Here is a 13,575-nt window from a genome sequence, read left to right as displayed (position 1 = left end):
TATTTCTCAGTACATATAAACAAATCACAGAGAGATTTATATAATTTTTAAGAAGAACTGTATTGCTTTCAATGAAAGGGCTCCTCTCCTGTAGGAGTATAACCATCACATGTTACAGTCAAAGGATCAACAACCAGTGAACAAGAGTTCACAATCATAGCAGCAACACCTACCACAGATTTGGGTTTGCTGATTGCCACCAGACTGGCCAGAAAATCTTCATCATGCAGCTGGCTAAATATATGGGAATTGTAGGCCACCACTATGGAGATTTCTTCCATCATTTTGTCAGCAAGCTCCCAGCCGGTTAGCAGCAGCAGCAGGTTCACTATCCAACAATGAACCTTATCTCAGTTCTTTGTGGGTGATGGTCGCCCACACCCACCTGAAGAAGCTAGAGTGGGTGGAGCATCACAAGAAAAACCCCAACCAACCAAAGCAGCTCCTGTATGTAGTTTGTCTCTTGAGGTGTGTGTGGGGGGGGGTCTCTTATCTTTACAGGAAATGTGTATTATAAACGCCCGCTCACATTCTCAGAGAAAGTAGAAAAGTAATTTACTGAAGTTTTTCCAAATCCTAGGAAACTATTTAATTCTCTTTGTTCATCCCAAAGTTCTTTGTAATGATTCACTCTTTAAGTCCAATATTTATCCACAGGCAGATGATTCTTCGTGTTGGGGGAGTTTGGTTTTCTACTGAATTCTTGTTTTATGCTTATTCTGCAGATTCAAAGAAAAGGAGTGTATAAATGACCTCTCGTATGCCCTCCATGGAATTTTTCACAAGTTTATAAATTTATCCTCAGAAATACTTGAAAAAGTAGTCACTTTCTCCTGCACAGTTTTAGGTTGTTGTTTGTGTCATTTAGGGTTTTTTGGAAAACCTGTACTAAAATTAAAGCACAAGTAGGGCTGCTACAGCAACAATATCAAATTACAAGCAAGAAAGAGTCCCAGCTATGGTGGAGATTTAACAGATGTTAGTTTCCTTTGCAACCCAGAGAGTAAAACTGTCACCTCAAAAAGGGAAGAATATGATGAAAAAATCAAGACTCTTTTATCTAAACTATCTATACTCTAAAAAGGAAATACACATTTTCAAGCAAAAGAAAACCAATAGAAATCCACATTATTTTCCCCAGGATTGATTGTCCTTAGTATGAAATATTCAGGACTTCTATTGCTTTTAATTACAAAAGTGATAGGGTCTCAGACAAACAGTGTACAGTACCCCTGTTGGTTGCTTCCCGGAGAATCAGTCTTGTCAAATCATTTGTTTAAACATCCATATGACAAAGAAAAACTGCCAAAACAGAAAAAAATAGTTTGGAAAATGATAAAGAAATTGAAAGTTATCAAACTATAAATGAAAATATGGTTCTACAGAAAAGTATGAATTGATTTAAAGAAATAAACAAAACATATCCTCTGAGAAAAACTCCTTTAAGCTCAGTTTTACAAGGAAAGTAATCACTGCCAAATGAAAACAGAGTAAAATTATATCGTCTGTGCTTCTATTTAGCCCCATCTATTACATTTTTACCCCCCTCTGGTAGCATTTTGTTCCAGCGATGAAAACTCTGACCTGTGCAAGAAATGTAAATGGATTCAGTTGGGTGTTTTTCCCCAAATCAGAGTGAATGCTGGATACTGCAAACCTTACAGAGATTTCCAGTCCGAATTGCCAGTAGCATATTGTCACACGCTTGCTTTCCAGAACAAACAGGATAAGATCAACCTTGCTCTTCTCTTTTTCCTGTTTTTCCTGAAGTATCTTTCAAAGATTACATGCGTATTTAAATAGCACCACGTGCTATTTGCATTTGAATAGGAAACTTGAGCGACAGCTGTAGTGTTCAGGATTAAAAACCAACATCTCTTTTGCTTAAATAGGGGAGGAAAAAATTACATGTTATTGCTAGGAAACAGAAGAGTGTTCTAATAGGCTTATGGCAAACAAAAATGAGGCGCTTGAGGTGAAATCCTTGAGATTAAAACAGTTTCTGATCATGTTTAACCCTTGCAGGAGAAAGAAAAATATTTTCACTTGAAATTTATCTGCAATGCAGCTTTTGTGCTGTATATTTCTGCTTTGCTTAGATGAGGTTGTCTTATAATATTTCTTGTACTTGTTTCCCTCAGTAGAGGCAATTCAGATTAAAAAATTAGAGTGATATCCAGTAAACAATTTGTGTATCAAGGAGTCCAGCAGATAGATCATACCTTGTATTCTAAAATCTTCTTATATTTTCAGAAGTGCTGTAACTTGTACTGGGAACTTCTTCACGTATGTTCTCTTCTGCTTCATGGCTTCAGGTTTTTCTTATAGAAACACTTGCTGGCACTGAAAGCAGTTCTTCCTGCATTCACATTTCTCAGTCATGGTGACTCAGTGTTTGCGGATAGGTATCTGTGTATGAGGTGTGCTGACAAAGACACCTGTTGTAGGTGGTGAAGAAAGAAACTTCCCATAATTCCACACTCCTTGCTGGCAGCTGTTCAGAGGCTGCAAACAGGGACTGAAATTACATTTGAACAGTCATGTATGTACTGAGGGAGCGAGCACACAGTACAAACAAGCATTCCTACGTTAGTGAGAGAACAACTTAATTCTACAAGGGTAGTAGGGGGTAGAGAATGCAGATATGCAAAATAATACCCAGCTCAGATCATTAAATCCTTCTAGTCAACTTTTTGCTGGTCAGAGATTATGGGCCAGATTTTACTCTCATTTTACAGCAGAACAGTTCACTGACTTAAAAGGGTATTTCTTCAATCATGTGAGCTCAGTCGAATTAGCCTGATGTGACTGAAAAGTCCCGTTAGAATGCAGGCAAGTTGTGTTGACTGGCTGGGTTGTAGCCCAGGAAGAGCCTAGGCTGCAACATGGCCAGCACCTGCACCTTAACAGGGCTTTTCAGTCATGTTAAGATAACCCAATTGAGCTAACACAATTAAAAACACAACCTGTCTGCCTATCAAGACATGGCCCCGAGTATCATTTCACTGAAACTGGGAAGAGGAGATATGCCTTTTCTACAGAAACAGCTCACGATTTCTTCAAGTCTGCCCACGTGTTGTCTGATCTTGAATACTGAGCCCCTCAGCAATGTGCAGACTAGAGCTGCCTCACGTTCTTCCCCCTCCTTTGTAACAAATGCTGCTGCTTTGCATAACATCACACAGGTATTGCAGTAGCAGTCATCAAGGAAGTGGTAAAGCAGTTTTCCTGTGTCATTTGTATTTCAACCAGGTGGTCATGGGGAGGCAGGAGGGCAATCTTAGCCAGCCGACAGATGGCTAGGACAGCAGCACAAGACTACACTAGCTAATATAACTGACCTGAATCACATTTTACACATTTGGAGGAAAAGAAAATATGAATGGAATATTACTGAATTTTGCATAACATTTGCCTTTATGCAGCAAAATTCTGCTTACTCACCCGATAAGATTCCCTCCCACCCTACCTCCGGCAACGTCTTATTGACATATGACAAGGGACCTTTCACCCAAATGACTAAAAAGCATCATTAGAGAGACAAGGTGGGTGAGGTAACTGCTGTTGTTGAAAGAGATGTGAAAGAGAGTGCAGCTAGAAAGTGTCTCTCTTTCATCACCCACCTCGTCTCTCTAATATCCTGGGACCAACATGACTCGACCATCACCGAAAAGAGTTATGTATGCTGAGCAAGGGCCCTCTCCAGATTCTTGCTAAGCATTCACTACAGCCACTCCTTTTATGAAGCAGAGTTTGGAGTTTCCTTCAGTCACTCCAAGTTGGATTTCATGTGAACTTCCCAGATTCATTAACATAACAGACTTCAGATAATTAAATTCAAACCTGTTTGTATTGCATTTGAAGTGCTACTTGGCAGCGTTTAAGAGATTTTTGCATAGTTTTTTCAACCAATACAGGATGAACAATGGTACTATCATACCCCTTTCATAACTTCCCCACCATGTAATGAAAGGTAAGATTTGTTTCAAATGCAGCCATTAAAGTGGAAAACAGCTGATTAGAAGAGAAAGCTTGTTTATCCCACATTAAAGGTCTACCCTGCTCTTTACCCCAAGATGATTACTGGCAATTAAGAAGCCAAAGGAGTGAACCCCCCCCCCAAATCTCTCTCTTAATTTGCATAGGGAGTAATAAGAACAGGAGTATCTGTGGCACCTTAGAGACTAACAAATTTGTTAGTCTCTAAGGTGCCACAAGTACTCCTGTTCTTTTTGCGGATACAGACTAACACGGCTGCTACTCTGCAACCTGTCATAGGGAGTAATATTACTCCCCCCCCCAGAGCTAAATATCACAGAAAAACCCCTCAAGACTATAAAATGGCTGATCAAATTTGGGCAATCCCAGACAACACTGCTGCCCTCCAGAAAGAGTTTAATCCCACCCTCTTCATTAGCTGACTCCTAGAGTAAATTAAACTTTTGAAGCCTGGGGAATGCCAGACCAGCCTTGATTTAGGTGTTAACTACCTCAAGTTAAGCGATAATCAATACAGTCCTAAGTAGACATACCTTTGAGAAGGAATATTAACCATTAAATAAGTAACTGTCTGGAAACGGTCATAGTGAAGTCTCATATTCAAATTATGAACTAGTTCAAATTTTAAGAGAAACATAATGTTTTAGGAGCCTCTGGGGATTTTCTGTCTTTACACAAACATTAAGTATAATGTGATATTCATGGAGAGTGTCATATGTAACTTTATAGCAGTGGTGTATACTGCACCAGATGCTTATTGCTGGGCAAATGCTTTTCACGGTTTTACTTTTAAGTGTCAGATAACATGGCCTAAATTTTTTAAAATGTATGTGTGTGAGCACCTGAGCTGTGCCTGCAAAAATCCCGCCCACATGTGTACAAATCAGGGTTGTACATGCAGTAAGATATGTATGCATGCAAATCCTTGACTTTTGCAAGTGTATTGCCTTTCTTGTAACTTAGGTGCAGGCAAAATTGTGCACTCTATCTTACAGATTTAAGCCAGCAAACCAATATTCTTTAGACAGTTACTGTTATTCTTCTGGTGGTAGCAGAGGTTAGCAGGATTGGAATTGCTGAAGCAGGGCCTTTTCCAGTAAGCCGGTGACTCTGGAATTCTCTCCCCCTCAATATAAATCTGTAGCAAGGTTTAGAGAAAAGGTCAAAACTTTTGCTTCTTTTTATTTTATGCCTGTGTTTGAATTATTTACTGTATGCGTGGGTGAAGGGAGGGGAGATGAGATTTGTTTCCCTTACTTTGTTCTATTAGGGCTACCATACGTCCGGATTTCCCCGGACATGTCCAGCTTTTCACTCTTTAAATAGCCGTCCGGGGGGGATTTCTAAAAATCTAAAAATGTCCGGGATTTCCCCCCGGTCGGCTATTTAAAGAGCGAAAAGCAGCTGACAGGGCGGCTGAGCGCCGCTCGCATTGGGACCTCGGCAGCCAAAGCCCCTTCCCAGCTCCCCCCTGCAGCCTTAGCATGCCGCCCGGCAACGCTGGGGGGCAGGACTGTGCGCCTGTGAGGGAACGCGGCGGTGGGGCTAGCAGCGGCGGCCAGAGCCCCTCCCCCGCTCCTCCACAGCCTCAGCACACCACCCGGCAGTGCTCGGCGGGGGGAAGACACCTGCTCTAAGCCAAGCGACACGGTAAGGAGGCTGGGGAGTTGGAGAAGGGGGGCAGTCAGGGAACAAGGAGCGAGAGGGGGGTTGGATGGGTCGGGAGTTCGGGGGGAGGCTGTCAGAGGGGCAGGGGTGTGGAGAGGGGTCGAGGCAGGCAGGGACAGGGAGCGGGGGGGTTAGATGGGTCGGGCGTTCTGGGGGGGCTGTCAGGGGGGCAGGGGTGTGGAGAGGGGTCGAGGCAGGCAGGGGGCAGAAGGGGTTGGATGGGTTGGGAGTTCTGGGGGTCCTGTCAGGGAGCGGGGAGCAGTTGGATAGGGCATGGGAGTCCCGGGGGACTGTCTGGGGGCGGGAGTGTGAATAAGGGTCAGGGCAGTCAGGGGACAGGTAGCGTCCTAGGGGGGCAGTTAGGGTGGGGGGTTCTCAGGAGGGGGCAGTCAGGGGACAAGGAGTGGGGGGGGGTTGGGGGCTCTGAGGGGGGCAGTCAGGGGGTGGGAAGTGGGAGGGAGTGGATGGGGGCAGGACGGGGGCGGGGCTAGAGTAGGGCTCCCCCCCGTACTCTTTTTTGATTGTGGAAATATGGTAAATCTAGTTCTACTCCTATTTTAAAGTTTAAAAAAAATACAAAAAACAAAACAAAAAGTTTTAAAATTGTTCAGGCCTTCTCTATAGATTATAAGGAAGCAAATTTGCAAAACCCAAACTCCTCCTTTCCTTCCCCTATCCTTTGCAAATCATCTGTATGCCACACAGAAAGCTAACACTGACCCAGGTTCCCACTATAGTTATTGCTGAATCAAGATCGGTCTACTTTCCTCTCCCCTCTTCAGCTTTCTCAAGAAATCATTGGTGAATTTCTCACTTCATGTCCTTCTGTCTCTAGAAAATGTATATATATATTTTAAAAAATCATCATCTATCTAAACCATTGTCCTGAACACTGTTTGTGTGTAGCAGTCCTTTTCCCCACCCTTCACCTACGTTTTGGGTGGGATTTTCAAAGGAGCCTAAGGCTTAAACTGCTACAGCAACACAGCCACAGTGCTTCAGTGTAGACACTCACTCTGGCTGGCTTAACTACATTGCTCAGGGGGTTGGATTTTACGCACCCCTGAACAATGTAGCTGGGTCGACCTAACTTTTTAGAGCAAGCCTGGCCTAAGTAATTTAGGAGCACAAGTCCCACTGAAAGTCAATTGGACCTACTCTCCTCCATGACTTGGGGTACATCTATGCTGCAATTGAAGGTGTGACTGCAGCTCGGACAGGCATACCCACACTAGCTTTAATCTAGCTACCACAACTAAAAACAGCAGTGAAGCTGCAGTGGCAAGTGCTGTACAAGCCCACCCCTATGTACGCACATTCCTAGCTCACGCCACTGCAGTTTCATTGCTACTTTTAGCCATTCTTTCTAGCTAAATTAAAGCTATTGTGGGTATACCTACCCATGCTGCAATCATACATTTGACTGTAGAATAGACATATCTGCAGGCTTTTGAAAATCATATCCCTTCTCATCTATAAACGAGCACTACAATTTGGGGGCAGGGTGGGGCGATATTGTAGAGTACCTAGCATAATCTGTGGTAGATACAGAACAGTCTGCCATCCTCTTGTCTGATTCATTATGCAAAACCAATATGGCATTTTTGCTACTTGCAGCAGCCAGAAAGGTTACCCAGTTATGCTGCATGATAAGCAAAAGCTATTCTAGATATATTTCACTCTCAATGTCAATCTTAGAGCAGAGCAAGCAGGTCCACGTGACAGAGGAATGGGTAAAGGCACCAAAAAATCTCTGTGCTTCACCTGTACATGTGGATAATAGTACATACCTATCTTATAGAGGATATTAATATAAGAACTAAATAATATGTGAATAGCTCTTTGCATATTTTAAGTACTAAATAATAAACTGATCCAAAACAATAACCTTTGAAATGAAAACTGTTTAAAATGGCAACATTTGCCAGCTGATCTAATCTTTTAAGAATTTTGCGGCTCAAATATATTTTTGTAGACAAATGTACCACCACAATGGTTTGCAGTTGAAATTTTTAAATTAACTCTGGTTTTGCCCAGGTAGCTGGCAGCATAGTTTGATTCAGGGGCTCGCTGTGCTATCTGAATGGGGCTCCTCAGCAATCTGAATGACCAGAACACATTGTATCAAACAGAAGTCTTGTCAGGGCAAAGTGAACCTGCAGCTGGTATGGACTCCTCACAAACATTCATAAGCATATATCTATGTTGTTACCTTTGTCCTTGAATTACAATGACTGTCGTCATATACTGTATTTGAATAGCAAATGGGAACAGATATTAACATTAAACAACACATTATAAAGTTTAGATTTGCAAATATGAAGAAACTCGAAGTTAGCATGGCACCAGGGGCCAGGAATCCTTGGTTCTAATCCAAAGTTTGCACCTGACTTGCCGTGTGGCCTTCTGCTAGTTGGACTGCTCTGATTCTGTTTTCCCATCCACAAAATGGAGGTTAGATTACCTGCCTATTTCATTGTGAAAATTAGTTAATATTTGCATTGAAAATATAAAATGCTAAGTATAATTATTTGGAGATTGTCTGTCAGGTTCTCGCCAAATTGCTGTCAAAACAACGTATTACCTGGCAGACTGCCACACTGTGCTGGGTGAATAGGACACAGAAGAAGAATACAATGAAATATTTATTTGGATGCTTCATAGCACAACTGGTTTCAATTTTAATTTGATCATTTAGGGCATGTCTACAAAGCAGCTGGAAGGTGCAATTCACAGTGCGGGTAGATGTCCACATACTAGCTCTGCTTGAGCTAGCACCTAAAACACTGCAGCTGCCGTGGCATGGGCACAATCCTGCCCACCGCGTTGGGTACATACTAGGGTGGCTAGCATGAGCTGCTGCTCATGCCACTGGGGCCGCACTGCTACTTTTAGGGGCTATGTTGAGCAGAGCTAGCATGCACATATCCACACACACACACTGGGAATTACCCCTCCAAGTTGCTGTGTGGTGTACTCTTAGGGTCAGATCATACTGTGCACAAGGGAAGGAGAGGGAGCAAAAGGGGAGACCTGGGGGACTAGGTGCAAAGACAAGTTCTTTCACTCACAGGGCTTGTCTCAACTGCAACAGTTAGGCCAGGTCTACACTACCACTTACGTTGGCAAAAAACACCCGAGTGACATAAGTTTTGCTGACATAAGTGGTAGTGTGCACAGCACTATGTCGCTTGTTGAGGTGGTTTTATGTCGTCGATGGGAGAGCTCTCTCCCATTGGCATAATGCGGCTACACAAGTGATCTGCATCGATACAGCTGTACCGCTGTAAGATTGCTTGTGTAGACATGGCCTTAGATTGAGTTAGCACACTCCAGTTCTGCACTTGAGCTAGCCTAGCTTTGAGCGTGTGACCACACTGCAAAATAACAAGTTACACCAAGTGACTGCATTAGCTGCTGCTGAGTTGGTGTAACCTGAGCTGTGCATCCCCATTGCATTACTAGCTCCAGCATCAGCAGCACTTGAGTTTCAACCCACCCCACCGACAGGCTAGCTAGCTTGAGCTTAAAAGGCCACTAAACTCGAGCTAGAGATTTGTGTGTGTGGACAGGAGTCAGGTTAAGGGCACAATTCAAGTTCTAACTTGAGCTAACTGTGTTGTGAGACATACCCACAGAGTGAAAGAGCTCTGCAATGCTTGCAAAGCTGCTGTCATTACAGTCTCCTAAAAGAGGCAAGCCCCTGGCTCCTACTCCCTCCACTCCAGCCAAAAGAGCTCATCAGTGCAGAGGTGAGGAGATAGCACCCTCTGCAATGGGGATGCAGTGGCTGTGATGTCCCTGGAAATGTGAGACGCACTGTGCCAACTCTATGCTAGGATTACCATATCTAATAAATAAAAAAAGAGGACCCTCCACAGGCCCTGGCCCCGCCCATTTCCCACCTCCTAGCCCCGCTCCAACTCCGCCCCTTCCCCACCCTAACTCCGCCCCCTCCTCCCTCCCACTCCCAGCCACGGGGAAAGGGCTGACCCAGCGCTACCGGCTTCACGGTTTGCCGGGCAGCCCCCAGACCCTGCGCCCACAGACGGCGCTTCTCCAGCGCGGCTGGAGCCTGGAAGGCGAAGCGCCCAGCCGGGGGCGCAGGGTCTGGAGGCTGCCCGGCAAACCGTGAAGCCAGTAGCGCTCGGGCTTTGGGCAGCCCCTATGCCTCCGGACCCTGCGCCCCCAGCCGGGCAGTTCCCCTCCCGGGCTCCGGCGGCGCAGGGTCCGGAGGCACGGGGGGTGCCCGAAGCCGGTAGCGCTGGGGCAGCCCGGCTCTTAAACAGAGCCGAGCTGCCCGAGCGCTACTGGCTTCGGGCAGCCCCCCCGTCTCCGGACCCCGAGCCGCGGGCCAGGCACTTCCCTTCCCGGGCTTCAGCTGAGCTGCTCCGCTCCTCCCCTCTCAGACTTTAAAAGCCGAGCTGCCCGAGCCAGCGCTACCGGCTTCGGGCAGCCCCCCTTGCCTCCGGACCCCGAGCCGCCGGAGCAGAGCAGCTGGAGCTGGGGAGGAGAAGTGCCTGGCCGGTGGCTTGGGGTCCGGAGGCAGGGGGGGCTGCCCGAAGCCGGTAGCGCTGGCTCGGGCAGCTCGGCTTTTAAAGTCTTAGAGGGGAGGAGCGGAGCAGCTCAGCTGGAGCCCGGGAAGGGAAGTGCCTGGCCCGCGGCTCGGGGTCCGGAGGCAGGGGGGGCTGCCCGAAGCCGGTAGTGCTGGCTCGGACAGCTAGACTCTTAAAGTCTGAGAGGGGAGGAGTGGAGCAGAGGAGCCGCGGGAGGGGAAGTGCCCGGCCGGCATTTTCCCGGACATGTTTGGCTTTTCGGCAATTCCCCCCGGACGGGGGTTTGATTGCCGAAAAGCCAAACATGTCCGGGAAAAACCGGACGTATGGTAACCCTACTCTATGCAGAGCTGTGTCCATATATTCCACAATCAAGCCCTTAGTTTGATTAAAATGATGTGAACACTAGAAAGTGAATGCTGAGAAACTAAACTCACTTCTAAAAAATTCACAGGATTTTTGGGAGGCTTTTTTTATTCAATTTTCAGTGACTATTTTATTCTAGTTTTAAACATTTTTCCTCAGAAACTATTTAGACTCTGTCATGCTGCATAAGATGTTAAATTATATACACAATGACCAGCAACACCACACTTTAATCTAAGAGTCAAGTAATCCTTTGCCACAGTCTCTGTTCATCATTGCACTCTATAGTAAAAGGAATATAGTCCACATTTGGAAGAAAAAAATATTTCAGAAGCAAGGACAATTTCTCCTCAAAGGTTTATTTTGTCCGAGGGTCAGTATGCAAGTTGTTTCAATACTTAATTGTGTTGATCCGGTTTCCTAATGTGGAAATTGTATCTACTACCCGATGGTTCAATAAAAAGTAATACAATTAGAAAAGCTATGGTTTTTTTCAAGATACATTTTTCTTGATTTGACACAACAGGCTTATCTTTGGACTTGGAGTGGTATGTGAGGGGGAAGGGAACATCTTGCGCAGTTTAGTGAAGCAATTCTTTCCATGCTAATGAAATATTTCTTTGCTCAGACTCCATCAAAGAGACTCCAGGCATTTTCAAACATTTGTATGTCCTGTTGGCATCTCCTCAGCTTTTCTCCTCCGACTCCATTTTGCTTTTTATCCAAGTAAGATACGATCTGGACCATGACACCAGTATCATCACTGCTATTAAGTCTATGTAGCTAATGGAAACGAGCCAGTCCCTAAAGACAAAGGAATATACCCAGCCCAGTGCAGGCGCCCACAGGAGAAGAGATGGGAGTGTAGGGAGTCTCTTCTCCTTGCATCTGTCTGCAAGAGCTGGACAAAATCTACCACTTGGACTACTCAAGGCTAGTGCTTTTGCCATGTGGCAGAGCTGGCTGGCAGCAGAAAGAAGAGGACACTGCACTTCCATCAATGGTGTGGCTGTGCTCCCTCATACTCACTTGAGGCTCAATGACTCCTAGAGATCCTGCTGGTGTGGTGTCTCCCCACAGCACCCCAAACAGGGCTGTCTTAAAGGCACAATAGAGCTATAATATCTAATCCTACTCAGCATTTTCAGCATGCCTTCTACAAGCAGAAAAACTCTTCAGGCCTAATTCCCACACAGATTACAATGGGATTGTCAGATATAATGGAGGGTAGATTTTGCCTCACATAGATACCCTCCCTTGATTTTTCAAGGGACATCATCAACGTAAGCATCATACCTCTGCTTGTTACAAATAATGCCTAGGATTATTGTAACTACATAGTAACACCTAGGATTACGCTAACAGATGAGAGAAATAAATAAAAACATTTCTATATATATGTGGAGTTTGTTTACTTTCTGAATTTGACAGTACTTTGTGTATGGTCCGTGTCACTATTTCCCCATTCCTTGTTTGGGTCTTTCACAAAACTTTAGAAAAAAATTTTAAAAGAAGAAAATTTGGTTTGTAAAACCATAAAAATGTGCAGGAGATTCTGAGGCAGGTGTGTACCTGACACAACTTTTAACACATTTGCTTTAAAATTAGCTAAATTTCAAGTTGACAATATTCCTTTTAGCCCTGATTTGCTCTTTTGCTCCTACCAGTCAGCTTCTAGGCTGGGTAGGAACTGTAAGAATGTGGCAGCTCCTGTCTAACACCAGTTTGTATGCAGAAGATTCAAGTTTTATTAGATTCCAAGTCTCTGTGTTCACCACTCAAATTAAAGAGGGAAAAATCAGTCTTTGTCTTCTTTTGTTTACAAAAGGTTCTGTTTGGGATCTCAAGAAAAAGCTCTGAGAATTCTGTCTCTATAACAGCACTGCTTTAAACTAACACATGAAGTTGATTGGAAAATGAGATGCTTTCAAGCAAATGTTAAAATTAATGTGAAAAAAGAGACATTATTTGCTGTCTCCCATATGACTGACCACATATAATGTAAATCTAGTGCTGTGGATACCTATGGGGTTCTCAGAACAATTTTTTTGGTGGCCTCAGAGTGTGGCCACCAATCTTTGCTGGTGGCTGCTCTGAAAATTTGTCCAAACCCGAGCCCTGCCGCCCCAGGCTGAAGTCCAGAGCCGGAGCCCAGGTCCCAAAGCCCGCTGAGCACACACACTGGCCCCATATGTCTGCAGAGGTGCTGCCTGGAGCCCCCAGGAGGCTGCCTGGTGCAGACTGCTGATGCCCTGCTGGTGGTGCCAACAAACACCAAGGCAGCCAGGAGCAATGGCTAGGCACTGCAGGGAGGGGCTGCTGCTTTGTGTCCCCCTTTCCCCCCAATCTCCACCCAGGAGGCTTTCTTGGCCGCAAAGAAAAATTCCCTGGTGGCCACATGCGGCCAAAGTGGCTGCATTTGAGAAACGCTGGCCTATAACATTTAGAAGGCTTACAAATGTCTGTCTTCTCAAGAATTGTTCCTGCTATGTTTGTGGGAGAATGACTCAATTTCTAATTATGCTGTGAAACAGGTGAGGGATTTGCTCCACACTACAAAACATGCCATGGCTACTTTACGGGAATGCTACACCGGCATTTCTTCTGTTGAAGTAGCCGTCCTGGAGTGAAGTGTCTTGCTGCAGCTCGTTATAATAGTATGGAGGATTACAAATAGACTTGGCAACTCTACTGGCATTTGAGGGAGCCCCCTAAGGACGAGTGATTAATTCAGCAGATACATTAACTGGACTTTCCGCGGTGTTTGATTATGAAAGTAGACTTTCACACTGGTAATTTTTTTGATGCAGCTTGTTCTATTTCATACGTTGCATAATATTATGATTATTGCTATGGCTAAATTCTCTACCGATCTTGTCATGAAAGAGAAAATACCAAGCTCCTTCCTTGTCCTCAGATGCCCTAGGAACCTCTCAGACTCACTCTGTTGCGTGACAACTTTGTGTGATCTATTTATTTTCCCATC

The 13,575-nt window shown here is 44.8% G+C and overlaps 1 protein-coding gene across 9 annotated transcripts in view; it reads right to left on the bottom strand.

The window, feature by feature from the left end:
- RABGAP1L (RAB GTPase activating protein 1 like) overlaps nt 1-13,575 on the bottom strand; it is a 553,255-nt gene that overhangs the window by 53,283 nt on the left and 486,397 nt on the right. The window contains exons 1-2 of one of the 9 annotated variants that reach the window (XM_054037874.1): nt 2,223-2,392; nt 174-719 (exon numbers count right to left, since the gene is read on the bottom strand). The exons of 4 other annotated variants lie outside the window; for them this stretch is intronic. In XM_054037874.1, coding sequence (XP_053893849.1) covers nt 174-284 — 111 coding nt within the window. In that variant the 5' untranslated portion in view covers nt 285-719; nt 2,223-2,392. Of the gene's footprint in view, nt 1-173; nt 2,182-2,222; nt 2,393-13,575 lie in introns of those variants that run through there. 4 more of the 9 variants (XM_054037872.1, XM_054037873.1, XM_054037876.1 and 1 more) reach the window with 4 other exon arrangements.

This window comes from Malaclemys terrapin, chromosome 8 (genome assembly GCF_027887155.1).
Source record: "Malaclemys terrapin pileata isolate rMalTer1 chromosome 8, rMalTer1.hap1, whole genome shotgun sequence".
NCBI lineage: Eukaryota > Metazoa > Chordata > Testudines > Emydidae > Malaclemys > Malaclemys terrapin.
The sequence above is the reverse complement of the archived record's forward strand: the minus strand, read 5'-3'. Positions and strand labels throughout refer to the sequence as shown.